This window comes from Salmo salar, chromosome ssa16 (assembly GCF_905237065.1).
Source record: "Salmo salar chromosome ssa16, Ssal_v3.1, whole genome shotgun sequence".
NCBI lineage: Eukaryota > Metazoa > Chordata > Actinopteri > Salmoniformes > Salmonidae > Salmo > Salmo salar.
The window spans coordinates 51655856-51673864 of NC_059457.1; the positions used below are offsets into that span (position 1 = coordinate 51655856).

Below are 18009 nucleotides of genomic sequence, written 5' to 3' on the forward strand. Positions count from 1 at the left end.
TTGAGGCTGACGTTTGGCAACTCGAACCTTCAGCTCCCTCCACAGATTTTCTATGGGATTAAGGTCTGGAGACTGGCTAGGCCACTCCAGGACCTTAATGTGCTTCTTCTTGAGCCACTCCTTTGTTGCCTTGGCCGTGTGTTTTGGGTCATTGTCATGCTGGAATACCCATCCACGACCCATTTTCAAAGCCCTGGCTGAGGGAAGGAGGTTCTCACCCAAGATTTGACGGTACATTGCCCCGTCCATCGTCCCTTTGATGCGGTGAAGTTGTCCCGTCCCCTTAGCAGAAAAATACCCCCAAAGCATAATGTTTCCACCTCCATGTTTGACGGTGGAGATGGTGTTCTTGGTCATAGGCAGCATTCCTCCTCCTCCAAACACGGCGAGTTGAGTTGTCAAAAAGCTCCGTTTTGGTCTCATCTGACCACAACACTTTCACCAGTTGTCCTCTGAGTCATTCAGATGTTCATTGGCGAACTTCAGACGGGCATGTATATGTGCTTTCTTGAGCAGGGGGACCTTGTGGGCGCTGCAGGAGTTCAGTCCTTCACGGCGTAGTGTGTTACCAATTGTTTTCTTGGTGTCTATGGTCCCAGCTGCCTTGAGATCATTGACAAGATCCTCCCGTGTAGTTCTGGGCTGATTCCTCACCGTTCTCATGATCATTGCAACTCCACGAGGTGAGATCTTGCATGGAGCCCCAGGCCGAGGGATATTGACAGTTTGGAATCTGATTGATTGATTGCTTCTGTGGACAGGTAACAAACTGAGATTAGGAGCACTCCCTTTAAGAGTGTGCTCCTAATCTCAGCTTGTTACCTGTATAAAAGACACCTGGGAGCCAGAAATCTTTCTGATTGAGAGGGGGTCAAATACTTATTTCCCTCATTAAAATGCAAATCAATTTATAACATTTTTGACATGAGTTTTTCTGGATATTTTTGTTGTTATTCTGTCTCTCACTGTTCAAATAAACCTACCATTAAAAGTATAGACTGATCCTTTCTTCGTCAGTGGGCAAACGTACAAAATCAGCAGGGGGTCAAATACTTTTTTCCCCCACTGTATGTGGTGGTGTGTAGTAGTATATATGTGGTGTGTAGTAGTATATATGTGGTGGTGCGTAGTAGTATATATGTGGTGGTGCGTAGTAGTATATATGTGGTGGTGCGTAGTAGTATATATGTGGTGGGGCGTAGTAGTATATATGTGGTGGGGCGTAGTAGTATATATGTGGTGGGGCGTAGTAGTATATATGTGGTGGGGCGTTGTAGTAGTATATATGTGGTGGGGCGTTGTAGTAGTATATATGTGGTGGGGCGTTGTAGTAGTATATATGTGGTGGGGCGTTGTAGTAGTATATATGTGGTGGGGCGTTGTAGTAGTATATATGTGGTGGGGCGTTGTAGTAGTATATATGTGGTGGGGCGTTGTAGTAGTATATATGTGGTGGGGCGTTGTAGTAGTATATATGTGGTGGGGCGTTGTAGTAGTATATATGTGGTGGGGCGTTGTAGTAGTATATATGTGGTGGGGCGTTGTAGTAGTATATATGTGGTATGGGCGTTGTAGTAGTATATATGTGGTAGGGCGTTGTAGTAGTATATATGTGGTGGGGCGTTGTAGTAGTATATATGTGGTGGGGCGTTGTAGTAGTATATATGTGGTGGGGCGTTGTAGTAGTATATATGTGGTGGGGCGTTGTAGTAGTATATATGTGGTGGGGCGTTGTAGTAGTATATATGTGGTGGGGCGTTGTAGTAGTATATATGTCTCTCAGATGGCTGTGAGGGCCAGTCCCTGATGGCGGTGTCTAGGAGTGGCCTCTCCCTGTCGCATGCCTCCCTCTTCTCAGGTATCATTACCTAAAGTATTTTTTTGTGTGGGCCCACATTTTTTTGGGGGGGGGGGCCAGGGAGCTATGGGTTTGGAGGGTAGGGTTGGGCTCTATCCCATTTTTCATTAACCAAATACACTGCTGGACTCACCAGCTCCCACTTTCTCCCGTTGTGCTATATACAAACAAACACGTGACTGGCTCAACTGTTCTGGGGAACTACGGTAAACTTCATCATGTAAAATAATGTGACCGGTGAAAGGAACAACATCATCTGCTTCATTACCTAAAGTCATTTTTGTGTGGGGGGGGGGAGAGAATGTTGTGAAACACTATCATTCCACTATTACTGTAAATCTATTGACATTTTCCGAAATGACAATGCAACTATATTACATGTATCTCCTTTAAAATAAACATCAGATATTACTCGTGCAAGAAGACTACAGTTAAGAGCCTTACAGTGGACTACAAACAAAATGACTGCCACCTAATCGTATTAGCTGTGTTCTATAAGGGCGTAGCTATCAATAAATTATAAGATAATTACAGCACTGGTGAGAGATACTGCTGCGTGGTAGGCTTTCATAAGACAAAGGACACTTGTTGAATATGTCTGAATTTGCAGCGGACTAACGGGTTAATAGATCAGTCCTTTTGCATAAAAAGGTAGGGATTTTTTTCTTTGTGATTGTCTGAATTTGATTCCTTTCTTTTGAACCAGATGATGCTAGTTTGATAGTTGTGCTTTAAAAGCACTGAGCCTAATCTCAATCTCTCTGTTTCTCTCTTTCTCTCTCTCTCTCAAAATTTATGAGGCTCTAATGGCATGGGGAAAAACAAATGTTTACATTGCCAAAGCAAGTGAGAGAGATTAATAAACAAAAGTGACATAAAAAAAAATTCACTGTAAACATTAACACTCACAAAAGTTCCAAAAGAATAAAGACATGTCAAATGTAATTGTCTATATACAGTGTTGTAATGATGTGCAAATAGTTAAAGTACAAAAGGGAAAATAAATCAACATAAATATAGGTTGCATTTACAATGGTGTTTGTTCATCACATTTTTCTGAGATAATTTCCTTATTCATTTCCAGATCTAAAATGTTCCTGTTTTGACTAATTTAATAGAGTGGGTTAGGTCTGCTCTTTAACAAATTAGCATTCCCCCTGAGTCTCTTCCCTGTTTCACATCTGGTAGTTTGGTGGATGGGACTACCAGTTTTCTGTAACCTAGAGGACAACCAGTGGGTCCGTCTCCTCTATACCACCCACCTGGTAGTTTGGTGGATGGGACTACCAGCTCTCTGTAACCTAGAGGGAAACCGTCTCCTCTATGCCACCCACCTGGTAGTTTGGTGGATGGGACTACCAGTTCTCTGTAACCTAGAGGACAACCAGTGGGTCCGTCTCCTCTATACCACCCACCTGGTAGTTTGGTGGATGGGACTACCAGTTCTCTGTAACCTAGAGGGAAACCAGTGGGTCCGTCTCCTCTATACCATGTTTCTTGTAGGATGACATTGTCTGTATTTTCAATTTCTTTGATTTAAGTCTGGATTCCTGCTCTTTAGGCCAAAGGCAGCTGACCTCAGAACTTGTATATTCCAGGATGAGATTGTAAAAGCTTTGTATTCCATAGTGTATAGTGTGGTTTAGGCCCGGACCATCACAGTAGGTGTGAGCAGAGCATGTTGAGCATCTGAGGCATACCTCTTAGGTCGCAGGATGGGGCTTGGGCAGGTGTAATTTTGGGTGTTGGGTCTGTTGCTCTGCTCACGGCCTGGGCATATGTCATGTTGAGGTTTCTTTATCTTTCTCTCTCTCTCTCAGATGCAGACATAAAGCGCGGTGTGAAATCCAGTGGCCGCTCTTTCCTCAGATCAGAGTCTATGTAAGAACTACTTCCTCCCTTCTAGCCTCAAAGATGTTGGCCCAATGCCAAATCGACCTCTAGATCCTTTGTCCTATGCACTTGTGGAGATTTGAGAGGATTTGACAGGTATAAACAATTTGTTAAGAGCACGCGCCAACTTGTCTTCTCTAAGATCTCCAAAAGTGTTTAATCTATGGGCACAATTAGTTGTAATGCACATATGAAAATCATAACTGGCATGTACAAATGGTAGGATAAATGATAAATTGCCACTTCACATGAAAAAGGTTGCTGACTCCTGGTAGGGGAGAGTGGGGTACATTGAGCCACAGTGGTACGCTGAGCCACCCTTGTTTTCTAGCAAACCATACACAAAATGAATCATTTTACCAAATATTTAAGCGTTTGTGAAGGAAGAAACCACATGGAAAAAGTTAGCTCCTAAAAACAGATTTTTCACCAAGACAAATGAATTTCTTGTGTTAGAGGTTTCATGGTGCTTGTAGATAATTGAAATATTATTTTATACATCAGTTGGGGTCTCGATCAGCTCCAATATGAGGTCATAAACCGAGTATGAAAGTGCATTCCTGTAGCTGTGTGGGCTAATGTAGTCAAAATGTTTCTTTCTATTGCTGGATTCGAACTTGCAACCTTTTGAAATCAGAGGCAGATGCTTTTATTGTTTCCGTAAGTTAAAATTAAACTGTTTGGTGTACGCATGTTCTCTATTCCTACTATCAATCTTTCTCTCTCTCTCTCAGTTCTCCTTCGTTCCTCCAGTCTAACTCTGCTGAGTCGGTGGCCATGGGCCTGCTCAGGCAGTTTGAGGGCATGCAGCTCCCTGCAGCCTCGGAGCTCGACTGGCTGGTCCCAGAGCAAGACGCACCACAGAAGGTACACACACACACACACACACAAATAGACTCACACAAACTGACCTGTATCCTGCTACCCCTCAGCTCCTGCCCATCCCTGACTCCCTGCCCATCTCTCCTGATGACGGGGAGCATGCTGATATCTACAAGCTGAGGATCCGAGTGAGAGGGAATCTGGAGTGGGCCCCCCCGCGACCCCAGATCATCTTCAACATTCACCCCGCGCCCAAGTGAGTCCTTAACAGACACACACACACACACACACACACACACACACACACACACACACACACACACGGGTCACAAACTTAGTTGCTGACTTCACACTATTCTCTGTTTGCCTCCCCCTTTTTGTCTCTCTCTGTCTATCGCTGTCTCTCTGTCTATCGCTGTCTCTCTGTCTATCGCTGTCTCTCTGTCTGTCGCTGTCTCTCTGTCTATCGCTGTCTCTCTGTCTATCGCTGTCTCTCTGTCTATCGCTGTCTCTCTGTCTGTCGCTGTCTCTCTGTCTATCGCTGTCTCTCTGTCTATCGCTGTCTCTCTGTCTATCGCTGTCTCTCTGTCTGTCGCTGTCTCTCTGTCTATCGCTGTCTCTCTGTCTATCGCTGTCTCTCTGTCTATCGCTGTCTCTCTGTCTGTCGCTGTCTCTCTGTCTATCGCTGTCTCTCTGTCTATCGCTGTCTCTCTGTCTATCGCTGTCTCTCTGTCTATCGCTGTCTCTCTGTCTATCGCTGTCTCTCTGTCTATCGCTGTCTCTCTGTCTATCGCTGTCTCTCTGTCTATCGCTGTCTCTCTGTCTATCGCTGTCTCTCTGTCTATCGCTGTCTCTCTGTCTATCGCTGTCTCTCTGTCTATCGCTGTCTCTCTGTCTATCGCTGTCTCTCTGTCTATCGCTGTCTCTCTGTCTATCGCTGTCTCTCTGTCTATCGCTGTCTCTCTGTCTCGCTGTCTCTCTGTCTATCGCTGTCTCTCTGTCTATCGCTGTCTCTCTGTCTATCGCTGTCTCTCTGTCTGTCGCTGTCTCTCTGTCTGTCGCTGTCTCTCTGTCTATCGCTGTCTCTCTGTCTATCGCTGTCTCTCTGTCTATCGCTGTCTGTCTGTCTATCGCTGTCTGTCTGTCTATCGCTGTCTGTCTGTCTGTCTATCGCTGTCTGTCTGTCTGTCTATCGCTGTCTGTCTGTCTGTCTATCGCTGTCTGTCTGTCTATCGCTGTCTATCGCTGTCTCTCTGTCTGTCTCTGTCTATCGCTCTGTCTATCGCTCTGTCTATCGCTCTGTCTGTCGCTCTGTCTGTCGCTCTGTCTATCGCTCTGTCTGTCGCTCTGTCTGTCGCTCTGTCTGTCGCTCTGTCTGTCGCTCTGTCTGTCTGTCGCTCTGTCTGTCTGTCGCTCTGTCTGTCTGTCGCTCTGTCTGTCTGTCTGTCTGTCGCTCTGTCTGTCTCTGTCGCTCTGTCTGTCTGTCGCTCTGTCTGTCTGTCGCTCTGTCTGTCTGTCGCTCTGTCTGTCTGTCGCTCTGTCTGTCTGTCGCTCTGTCTGTCGCTCTGTCTGTCTCTCGCTCTCTGTCTATCGCGCTCTCTCTCTCTGTCTATCGCGCTCTCTCTCTCGCTCTGTCTATCGCGCTCTCTCTCTCGCTCTGTCTATCGCGCTCTCTCTCTCGCTCTGTCTATCGCGCTCTCTCTCTCGCTCTGTCTATCGCGCTCTCTCTCTCGCTCTGTCTATCGCGCTCTCTCTCGCTCTGTCTATCGCGCTCTCTCTCTCGCTCTGTCTATCGCGCTCGCTCTCTCGCTCTGTCTATCGCGCTCGCTCTCTCGCTCTGTCTATCGCGCTCGCTCTCTCGCTCTGTCTATCGCGCTCGCTCTCTCGCTCTGTCTATCGCGCTCGCTCTCTCGCTCTGTCTATCGCGTCGCTCTCTCGCTCTGTCTATCGCGCCGCTTCTCTCGCTCTGTCTATCGCGCTCGCTTCTCTCGCTCTGTCTATCGCGCCGCTCTCTCGCTCTGTCTATCGCGCTCGCTTCTCTCGCTCTGTCTATCGCGCTCGCTCTCTCGCTCTGTCTATCGCGGCCGCTCTCTCGCTTTGTCTATCGCGCTCGCTCTCTCGCTCTGTCTATCGCGCTCGCTCTCCGCTCTGTCTATCGCGCTGCTCTCGCTCTGTCTATCGCGCTCTCTCTCGCTCTGTCTATCGCGCTCGCTCTCTCGCTCTGTCTATCGCGCTCGCTCTCTCGCTCTGTCTATCGCGCTCGCTTTCTCGCTCTGTCTATCGCTGCCGCTTTCTCGCTCTGTCTATCGCGCTCGCTCTCTCGCTTGTCTATCGCGCTCGCTTCTCGCTCTGTCTATCGCGCTCGCTCTCTCGCTCTGTCTATCGCGCCGCTTCTCGCTCTGTCTATCGCGCGCTCTCTCGCTTGTCTATCGCGCGCCGCTTTCGTCGCTCTGTCGCGCTCGCTCGCTCTCTCGCTCTGTCTATCGCGCTCGCTCGCTCTCTCGCTCTGTCTATCGCGCTCGCTCGCTCTCTCGCTCTGTCTATCGCGCTCGCTCGCTCTCTCGCTCTGTCTATCGCTGCCGCTCGCTCTCGCTTGTCTATCGCGCTCGCCGCTCTCGCTCTGTCTATCGCGCTCGCTCGCCTCTCGCTCTGTCTATCGCGCTCGCCGCTCGCTCTCTCGCTCTGTCTATCGCTGCCGCTCGCTCGCTCGCTCTGTCTATCGCGCGCCGCTCGCTCATCGCTCGCCGCTTTCGCTCTGTCTATCGCTGCCGCTCGCTCTCTCGCTCTGTCTATCGCGCCGCTCGCTTTCTCGCTCTGTCTATCGCGCTCGCCGCTTTCTCGCTCTGTCTATCGCGCTCGCCGCTTTCTCGCTCTGTCTATCGCGCCGCTCGCTTTCTCGCTTGTCTATCGCGCTCGCTCGCTCTCTCGCTCTGTCTATCGCTCGCTGCGCTCTCTCGCTCTGTCTGTCGCGCTGCCGCTTTCTCGCTCTGTCTATCGCGCTCGCCGCTTTCTCGCTCTGTCTATCGCGCTCGCTCGCTCTCTCGCTTGTCTATCGCCGCTCGCTTTCTCGCTCTGTCTATCGCGCCGCTCGCTTTCTCGCTCTGTCTATCGCGCTGTCGCTCTCTCTCGCTCTGTCTATCGCGCTCGCTCGCTCTCTCGCTCTGTCTATCGCGCCGCTCGCTTTCTCGCTCTGTCTATCGCTCGCTGCCGCTCGCTCTGTCTATCGCTGCCGCTCGCCGCTTCTCTGTCTATCGCGCTCGCTCGCTCTCTCTGTCTATCGCGCTCGCCGCTCTCTCTGTCTATCGATTTCGCTCGCTCTCTCTGTCTATCGCGCTCGCTCGCTCTCTCTGTCTATCGCGCTCGCTCTCTCTCTCTCTCTATCGCTCGCTCTCTCTGTCTGTCTGTCGCTCTCTGTCTGTCTGTCTGTCGCTCTCTGTCTGTCTGTCGCTCTCTGTCTGTCTGTCGCTCGCTCTCTGTCTGTCTGTCGCTCGCTCGCTCTCTGTCTGTCGCTCGCTCGCTGTCTGTCTGTCGCTCGCTCGCTGTCTGTCTGTCGCTCTCGCTCTGTCGCTCGCTCTGTCGCTCGCTCGCTGTCTGTCGCTCGCTCGCTGTCTCGTCGCTCGCTGTCTGTCGCTCGCTCGCTGTCTGTCGCTCGCTCTCGCTCTGTCGCTCGCTCGCTGTCTGTCGCCGCTGTTCGTCGCTCGCTCGCTGTCTGTCGCTCGCTCTCTGTCTGTCGCTCGCTCTCTGTCTGTCGCTCGCTCTCTGTCTGTCGCTCGCTCTGTCTGTCGCTCGCTCTCTGTCTGTCGCTCGCTCTGTCTGTCGCTCGCTCGCTCTCTGTCTCTGTCGCTCGCTCGCTCTCTGTCTCTGTCGCTCGCTCTCTCTGTCTGTCTGTCGCTCGCTCCCTCTCTGTCGCTCGCTCGCTCTCTGTCTATCTCACTAATCCTCCTCCCTCCCCTTTTCTCGCTATCAGGAGGAAGATCGTCGTGGCCAAACAAAACTACCGCTGTGCAGGCTGCGGGACTCGCATAGACCCAGGTACAAACCACATTGAAGATACCCGCTGCCATAGCACAACCACCCATGTTATCCCTATCCCGTGGTGGCCATTTTGTGTCAAATCTCCCCCCCCGCCTCACTCATATTAAAATTCTTAACCCCCCCATCGGACAGACTACATCAAGCGAATGCGCTACTGTGAGTACCTGGGCCGCTACTTCTGCCAGTGTTGCCATGAGAACGCTCAGGCGGTGGTGCCGGGCCGTGTGCTGAGGAAGTGGGACTTCAGCAAGTACTATGTCAGCAACTTTGCCCGGGACCTGCTGAGCAAGATATCAGGAGACCCCCTGTTCAACCCCAATGACATCAACAGTGGCCTCTACAAGAAAACCAAAGCCCTGGAGACTGTTCGGGTGAGAGGACTTGATTTTGTTATACTTGCCTTGTTAGTTTAATGCTGGTTAGTTTAACCTCTCTAGGGTATGTGGGACGAAATCGTCCCACCTAGTCAACAGCCAGTGGAATCGAGTGGCGTGATATTCAAATACCTTAGAAATGCTATTACTTCAATTTCTCAAACATATGAATATTTTACACCATTTTAAAGACAAGACTCGTTAATCTAACCACATTGTCCGATTTCCAAAAGGCTTTACAACGAAAGCAAAACATTAGATTATGTCAGGAGAGTACCCAGCCAGAAATAATCAGACACCCATTTTTCAAGCTAGCATATAATGTCACAAAAACCAAAACCACAGCTAAATGCAGCACTAACCTTTGATGATCTTCATCAGATGACACTCCTAGGACATTATGTTATACAATACATGCATGTTTTGTTCAATCAAGTTCATATTTATATCAAAAAACAGCTTTTTACATTAGCATGTGACGTTCAGAACTAGCAAACATACCGAAAACTTCCGGTGAATTTACTAAATTACTCACGATAAACGTTCACAAAAAACATAATTATTTTAAGAATTATAGATACAGAACTCCTTTATGCAATCGCGGTGTCAGATTTTAAAATAGCTTTTCGGCAAAAGCACATTTTGCAATATTCTGAGTAGATAGCTCGCCATCACAGGCTAGCTAATTTGACACCCACCAAGTTTGGCGTTCACTAAACTCAGAATTACTATAAGAAAAATTTGATTACCTTTGCTGTTCTTTGTCAGAATGCACTCCCAGGACTTCTACTTCATCCACAAATGTTGTTTTGGTTCAAAATAATCCATAGTTATGTTCAAATATCCTCTGTTTTGTTCTTGCGTTCAAGACACTATCCGAACGGTGACGCGCGGACGCGTATCGTGACAAAAAAATTCAAAATATTCCATTACCGTACTTCGAAGCATGTCAAACGCTGTTTAAAATACATTTTTATGCGATTTTTCTCGTAAAATAGCGATAATATTCCGACCGGGAGATGTCTTTTTCGTTCAAAGACTGAAAATGTAAAATGGCTCTTCACGTGCATGCGTGCGCCCGTCTCATTGTTCTCAGATCGACCACTATCCAAATGCGCTACTGTTTTTCAGGCAGGGGCTGCATAGTCATCATTCAACTTTCTGGCGCCTTCTGAGAACCTATGGGAGCCTTAGAAAGTGTCACGTTACAGCAGAGATCCTCTGTTTTCGATAAAGAGAGTATAGAAGGCCAAGAAATGGTCAGAGAGGGCACTTCCTGTACAGAATCTTCTCAGGTTTTGGCCTGCCATATGAGTTCTGTTATACTCAGACACCATTCAAACAGTTTTAGAAACTTTAGGGTGTTTTCTATCCAAATCAAACAATTATATGCATATTCTTGTTTCTGGGCAGTAGTAATAACCAGATTAAATCGGGTACATTTTTTATCCGGATGTGAAAATACTGCCCCCTACCCTAGAGAGGTTAATGCTGGTTGGTTTAATGCTGGTTGGTTTAATGCTGGTTGGTTTAATGCTGGTTGGTTTAATGCTGGTTAGCTTTAATGCTGGTTAGCTTTAATGCTCATCTTTATTTTAGGTTTGGTTAGTTCCTTTACTTCAGTTTACTGTAACTCACCTGTACTAGAAGGAAAACGCGTTATGAGTTTGAAATGTGTTCTGTGAACTAAGTACATTTTCCTAATATTCTTCAGGTTTTGAGGGTCCAACTATTCCACATGAAAAACCTCTTCAAGACCTGCCGCCTAGCTAGAGAGTAAGTTGTATTTGTATTTATTATGGATCCCCTTTAGCTGCTGCCAAGGCAAAATTAAGGCAGTTTATACAATTTTAAAAACATTACAATACATTCACAGATTTCACAACACACTGTGTGCCCTCAGGCCCCTACTCCACCACTACCACATATCTACAGTACTAAATCCATGTGCATGTATAGTGCGTATGTTATCATGTGTGTGTAGGCACGTTTCTGTGCCAATGTTTGTTGTTTCACAGTCCCCGCTGTTCCATAAGGTGCATTTTTTATGGGGTTTTTTTAAAATCTAATTTTACTGCTTGAGTCAGTTACTTGATGTGGAGTAGAGTTCCATGTAGTCATGGCTCTATGTAGTACTGTGCGCCTCCCATAGTCTGTTCTGGACTTGGGGACTGTGAAGAGATGTCTTGTGGGGTATGCATGGGTGTCTGAGCTGTGTGCCAGTAGTTTAGACAGACAGCTCAGTGCATTCAACATGTCAATACCTCTCATAAATAAAAGTAGTGATATCAATCTCTCTTCCACTTTGAGCCAGGAGAGATTGACATGCATATTATTAATATTAGTTCTCTGTGTACATCCAAGGGCCAGCTGTGCTGCCCTGTTCTGAGCCAATTGCAATTTTCCTAAATCCTTTTTTGTGGCACCTGACCACATGACTGAACAGTAGTCGAGGTGCGACAAAAGTGTTGTTAAGAAGGCAGAGCAGCACTTTATAAAGGACAGACTTCTCCCCATCTTAGTTACTGTTGTATCAACATGTTTTGACCACGACCTCAACTTGCTCAATTTCCACATTATTTATTACAATGTTTAGTTGAGATTTAGGGTTTAGTGAATGTTTTGTTTCAAATACAATGCTTTTAGTTTTAGAAATATTTAGAGCTAACTTATTCCTCGCCACCCACTCTGAAACTAACTGCAGCTCTTTGTTAAGTGTTGCAGTCATTTCAGTTGCTGTAGTAGCTGACGTGTATAGTGTTGAGTCATCCGCATACATAGACACACAGGCTTTATACTCAGTCAGTGGCATTTCATTAGTAAAGATTGAAAAAAGTAAGCTGCCTAGACAGCTGCCCTGGGGACTTCCTGATTCTATATGGATTTTGTTGGAGAGGCTTCCATTAAAGAACACCCTCTGTGTTCTGTTAGACAGGTAACTCTTTATCCACAATATAGTAGGGGGTGTAAAGCCATAACACATACGTTTTTCCAGCAGCAGACTATAATCGATAATGTCTAACAAAACAGACCCCACAATCTTTTTATCTTTTCATTAATTTCTCTCAGCCATCATGTCATTTGTGTAAGTGCTGTGCTTGTTGGATGTCCTTCCCTATAAGCGTGCTGAAAGTCTGCTGTCAATTTGTTTACTGTAAAATAGCATTGTTACTGTTACCAACTAAGGGTTGGTAACAGGCTGATCGGTCGGCTATTTGAGCCGGTAAAGGGGGCTTTACTATTCTTAGGTAACAGAATGACTTTAGCTTCCCTCCAGGTCTGAGGGCACACGCTCTCTCTAGTAGGTTTAAATTGAAGATGTGGCAATATCGTCCGCTATTATCCTCAGTAATTTTCCATCCAGATTGTCAGACCCCGGTGGCTTGTCATTGCTAATAGACAACAGTACTTTTTTTTACCTCTTCCACACTGACTTTACGGAATTCAAAAGTACAATTCTTGTCTTTCATAATTCGGTCAGATATACTTGGATGTGTAGTGTCAGCGTTCGTTGCTGGCATGTCATCCCTAAGTTTGTTTATCTTGCCAATGGAAAAAGTCATTAAAGTAGTTGTGTGTGTCCTGCCATGACTGGTATTGTTGGTATGAGACGGTCCATTCCATTGACATGTCTCCTAGTAGTATTCCTGTGCTACTGCTCTGAGATGACTCTGTCTGCACTCGCAGGTAAAGTATTCCAGCTATGGATGGTATTGTTGCTATGAGTTCCCCTGACGTGTGTCCCTGCGTTTGACCCCACAGCGTGCTGGACCAGTTCGACAGCCTCCCTGGTCACCTGACTGAGGACCTGCACCTCTTCTCCCTCAGCGACCTCAACGCTGTGCGCAACGGAGAGCTGGCCCCCCGGCTACGAGAGCTTCTGAAATTGGGTTCTGCGCATGTGGCTGGCTGTGTGGTGAGAATGCTTATCATGCACCAGATACTCTTGTTGTCACTGTAGTTAACTCTCAGATACACTAATAGAGATACATTGTTGATTTTGATATGGGGATGTACATTTTGTATTGTCTTTCTACTATATCCTAGTTAAATACAATAACATATTTGAGTAGCATGATTGGTCTTCATCAATCCAGTGTGATTGTGAACTAACATTCTGAAGTTGTCGTTCTATAAGACTGTTTGTACTGTTTGTGTCAAATGACTATTTGCGCCGTGTGTTCCAGTGGTCTTGTGGGTGTTCTAATGTGACATTTTCAAAGTAAAAAAAAAAAAGTTTTATTCTCGGTGTTTGGCTCTTGCCCTCAATGTCTCAATTTCCCCTCTATCCCTGTCTTTGCCTCCCACAGTTGTGTCAGGCCAAGGGCTTTGTGTGTGAGTTCTGCGGCAACGACAAAGACATCATCTTCCCCTTCCAGTTGAACAAGTGCACGTGCTGCGAAGGTGAGCCCCCCCTGCTGGTGGGAGGACTGGGTGTCCCACGGGCCCCCTCTCCCTTCCTCTCCCCCTCCTGGAGAAATTGGAAGTTCCGCAGGCTGGCCAGGGCCCTGTCCCAAGACAAGCGAGAGGGAGAGGGAGGAGAGGAAGAGGGGGAGGAAGAGAGTGAGGCAAGGGAAGATGAGGAGAAATGGACTGGAGAGAGAGAAAAGGAAAGGAGGAGAACAGAAGGGGAGACGTGGAGGTTATTCACAGCGTTCCAACATAGAACTCTGGCCAAGGCCTTTTGGAGTAAAGAAAAGGAGGAAGATGAGGAGGAGCTAGAAGGAGGGCAAGAAGGAGAGGGGGAAGGCGAAACCCAGACAGGGAAAGGAATGGAGGAGGAAAGAAAGTTTGTAACTGAGGAGGTTGAGAACAAAGAAAAGGAGGTCAGGGAAGACAGCGAGGGAAGTGCAGAAGGACACGTGAAGAAAGAGAAGGGCAATTTATTTAAGGCCCTCGGTGTCAGCAAACTAACCAACACTTTCTCCAAGGACAAAGGATCCAGGGAAAGAGAGAAAGAAAAACAGGGGGATACGGAAGGGACAGAGAAGGAAGAGAGGAGAGGACTCTGGAAAGTCCCAGGGGTTGGGAGGCTAGCGAAAGCGTTCTCAAAAGGGGAAGTAGAGAGGAAAAAGGAGAAAGGAGAGCTAGAGGAATTAGACAAGTGTGACAGTAAAGGGAAATTCTTTAAAAAAGATTGTTCAGAAAAAGGAGAAAGTGAGGTACAGGACAGTAACAGCAGCGTAGTAGTGGAAGGAAAGGACGGATGGTTCACAGTGAAACCTCCGGTTTTGGGCCTTGGGTTGCTCAACGTTTTCTCCAGAGACCCCAGAAAGAAAGAAGGGAGGAAGATGAGTGATGAAAAAGAGAGAATGGAAGAGCAGGAGACCCCATCTAACTGGAGATCGAGCAAAACACGCAAAGCCAGGAGGATAACGATCAGTAGGGGGGAGAGAGAAAAGAACCGGGGTGAGAGGACGGGGGAGGAGGGGGAGAGAGAAAATAACCTGGGTGAGAGGACAGAGGAGGAGGAGAGAAGTAGAGGGGGAGGAACAGAGCAATAGATGGAGGGCGATGACCAAGGCTCTCTAGCCAAGCCTAACGGAAGAGAAGTCAGATAGAGGATGGAGGGGAGGGAAAGCAGCTTTTCATCGCCCTCTCCTTGGAAAACATAGATGACTTCTAAACAGAAAGAAATTCCCTCTGAGTATTGGGAAAGATGAAGAGAACAGCAGAAAAGGTTTGGTTACAATCAATCCCATATCAGTTGATGTATTCCAAATCAACCCCTATGGCTTACTGGTCAATTTGGAATTAAGAAAATATCTTTAATTCCAAAAGACATTGAGGGATGCAGAATGTAGCACATTGACTTGTACTAGCTGTAATGGAAACGCATGTGGACCGAGGTGAATTGGTATGGAAATGTGTAACTTAGGATATTTGTTTACTTGAATATCAATTCAAATTGGCATTCACAGCCTAGAATTTAAACTTCCTCGTTATTTTCAATGTTGATCACTTTTTGCGTGGAATTCTTTAGCGTTTCTGTATGTGTGGTGGATTGAGTTTTCTTCACTATGGTGGTGGTGGTGGTTGGTTGGACTGGTTGTTCTGGTGCATGGTGGTTGGTTGGACTGGTTTTTATGGTGCAGGGTGGTTGGTTGGACTGGTTTTCCTCGCTATGGTGTTTGGTTGGACTGGTTGTTATGGTGCAGGGTGGTTGGTTGGACTGGTTGTTATGGTGCAGGGTGGTTGGTTGGACTGGTTGTTATGGTGCAGGGTGGCACTACTGGTGGAAGATAGTTGTAGGATGTTCTGACATCCTTGGTTGTGGCTGCCACGGTTGTTTGAACTTGTTGTCTGGCCTCTCCTTGGTGCCACACTGAGCTCTGGCCTCTCCTTGGTGCCTCACTGAGCTCTGGCCTCTCCTTGGTGCCTCACTGAGCTCTGGCCTCTCCTTGGTGCCTCACTGAGAGCTCTGGCCTCTCCTTGGTGCCTCACTGAGAGCTCTGGCCTCTCCTTGGTGCCTCACTGAGAGCTCTGGCCTCTCCTTGGTGCCTCACTGAGAGCTCTGGCCTCTCCTTGGTGCCTCACTGAGAGCTCTGGCCTCTCCTTGGTGCCACACTGAGCTCTGGCCTCTCCTTGGTGCCTCACTGAGCTCTGGCCTCTCCTTGGTGCCTCACTGAGCTCTGGCCTCTCCTTGGTGCCTCACTGAGAGCTCTGGCCTCTCCTTGGTGCCTCACTGAGAGCTCTGGCCTCTCCTTGGTGCCTCACTGAGAGCTCTGGCCTCTCCTTGGTGACTCACTGAGAGCTCTGGCCTCTCCTTGGTGCCTCACTGAGACTCTGGCCTCTCCTTGGTGCCTCACTGAGAGCTCTGGCCTCTCCTTGGTGCCTCACTGAGAGCTCTGGCCTCTCCTTGGTGCCTCACTGAGAGCTCTGGCCTCTCCTTGGTGCCTCACTGAGAGCTCTGGCCTCTCCTTGGTGCCTCACTGAGAGCTCTGGCCTCTCCTTGGTGCCTCACTGAGAGCTCTGGCCTCTCCTTGGTGCCTCACTGAGAGCTCTGGCCTCTCCTTGGTGCCTCACTGAGAGCTCTGGCCTCTCCTTGGTGCCTCACTGAGAGCTCTGGCCTCTCCTTGGTGCCTCACTGAGAGCTCTGGCCTCTCCTTGGTGCCTCACTGAGAGCTCTGGCCTCTCCTTGGTGCCTCACTGAGAGCTCTGGCCTCTCCTTGGTGCCTCACTGAGAGCTCTGGCCTCTCCTTGGTGCCTCACTGAGAGCTCTGGCCTCTCCTTGGTGCCTCACTGAGAGCTCTGGCCTCTCCTTGGTGCCTCACTGAGAGCTCTGGCCTCTCCTTGGTGCCTCACTGAGAGCTCTGGCCTCTACTCAGTATGGCTGTGAAAAGTCAATAGGTCCTACTGGCCTCACCTTCTGATGTACAGAATGTGCTAGAGGTAATGCCAGATAAAAACAATGATAACTGAGTCTTTTAGGCTACTGTGTTTGTTAGCTGTGTTCATCCATTTCAAATGTGACATGGCATCATTTTCAAAAGAGTTGCTATTGCTGTCTGCTATTGCTGTCTGCTATTGCTGTCTGCTATTGCTGTCTGCTATTGATGTCTGCCCTGTCTGAAAAGTGATGTAGTATTGGAAAGTAGTTGTGTGTTATTTAAGTACACAGACGGGTTTATATTGTGAAGCGTGAGGAATAGAGATATGTGTGTGTAATGGAGGAGGCTGAACTGGAGTGAGAGAAAGTATTGTTGTTCTTTCCATGTGTGACTGGCTGTCCACCATTTATTATTTAAGCATCAACTTCTCTGTTTGAATGTCAAATAAACACATTTGTGAATTTCAGTTTCTTTTTGTCATTTCATTATCCTGGGAACAATATATTCATTAGAAATATGGTTTAAAAATGTGTACCTTTCGAAGCTTCCACACAGGTGTTTCCTGAAATGGTTCAGGCACACAGTCTGAGCTTTAGAAGCTGTGTCTCTGCCTCTATTGAGGATAGGCTTCTCATTGCGGTCATGTCTGAACTGGTTTGAGTGGTGAACTGACTCTTGACAAGTTTCTGTGTTTTACCACTCCTCTGTCCCACCTTCTGCCTTACCACCAGCTTTACCTCTTATTTTATAGTCTTCTGTCACCCCTCCCCCTCGCTTCAGAGACTATCATTGGCTCTTCTGCCGTGACATCACAACACCTCAGTCCTCTTCCCATTGTGAGCAATGTTGTCAAACCAGTTATTAGCGTTTTTCCGAACGCTCCCCCATGTTTGCTTTGTTGGTCAACAGGGGAGTTGTGAGGTGGAACAGCGAATAAGGACGTTGTCCATATGTCCTGGTGTTCTTCCTCTACACATCCACAAGACAATGTCTTTTTTAAACGGGACCCCACCCATTTGGTGTGTCTATCTCTTACATAGTGTTTCAGTGTGCTAGTTGTTTTTTCACTGATATCTTTCTTTTGTGTTTTGTCTTTCAGAGTGCAAGGCGTGTTTCCACAGCAAATGTTTTCAGGCAGGCAAGGAGTGCCCGCGGTGCCAGCGCTTGGCAGAGCGGCGGGAGAGGATGGCACGCAAGAACATGGAGGAGCAGGAGGATAAGGAGGAGGACGAGGGAGGCGGGAGCTAGGACGACGAATTGAGAAACGAGGGTGGCGGGGAGCTAGGACGACGAACTGAAACTGAGAAACGAGGGAGCTGGCAAAGAAAGATGAAAAACCAAGAGCACAACATGACAATGATTGTAGTGACCTTATTCTTTCAACTCCTCCCTCCATTCATCCCTCTTTCCCCTGAAAGTGCAGCTTCTGGATAGTGGATGAGCTCTGATGGTTTGGATTCTTGCTTTTGTTTTTCGAAGGTCTTGCCAATATGCTAAATGGCATATTATATTAACATATTGACTGCTTTTATGGTTTTCTGCTCTGATTGCAGATATCCATCGTATGATGTAGTCCTGCCATTTCTGTAAACAAGTGATCATTTTAAATAGAACAAGGAAGGTAAAAGTAGTGAAATCAACCACAGCAAATTCAAAAAGAATCCCTTTAATAGAAGTGCGTTTTACTCCAACCCAT

General features: G+C 47.5%; 1 protein-coding gene across 3 annotated transcripts in view; it reads left to right on the top strand.

Moving 5' to 3' along the window:
- The window catches only part of rubcn (rubicon autophagy regulator), a 67097-nt gene that overhangs the window by 48799 nt on the left and 289 nt on the right, over nt 1-18009 (top strand). For all 3 annotated transcript variants that reach the window (XM_045697401.1, XM_045697402.1, XM_045697403.1), the window contains 9 exons: nt 3679-3739; nt 4486-4618; nt 4684-4829; nt 8541-8605; nt 8741-8979; nt 10697-10758; nt 12745-12898; nt 13293-13386; nt 17413-18009. The exon at nt 17413-18009 is cut by the window's right edge. In XM_045697401.1, the coding sequence (XP_045553357.1) occupies nt 3679-3739; nt 4486-4618; nt 4684-4829; nt 8541-8605; nt 8741-8979; nt 10697-10758; nt 12745-12898; nt 13293-13386; nt 17413-17561 (1103 nt within the window). In that variant the 3' untranslated portion in view covers nt 17562-18009. The remainder of the gene's footprint in view (nt 1-3678; nt 3740-4485; nt 4619-4683; nt 4830-8540; nt 8606-8740; nt 8980-10696; nt 10759-12744; nt 12899-13292; nt 13387-17412) is intronic.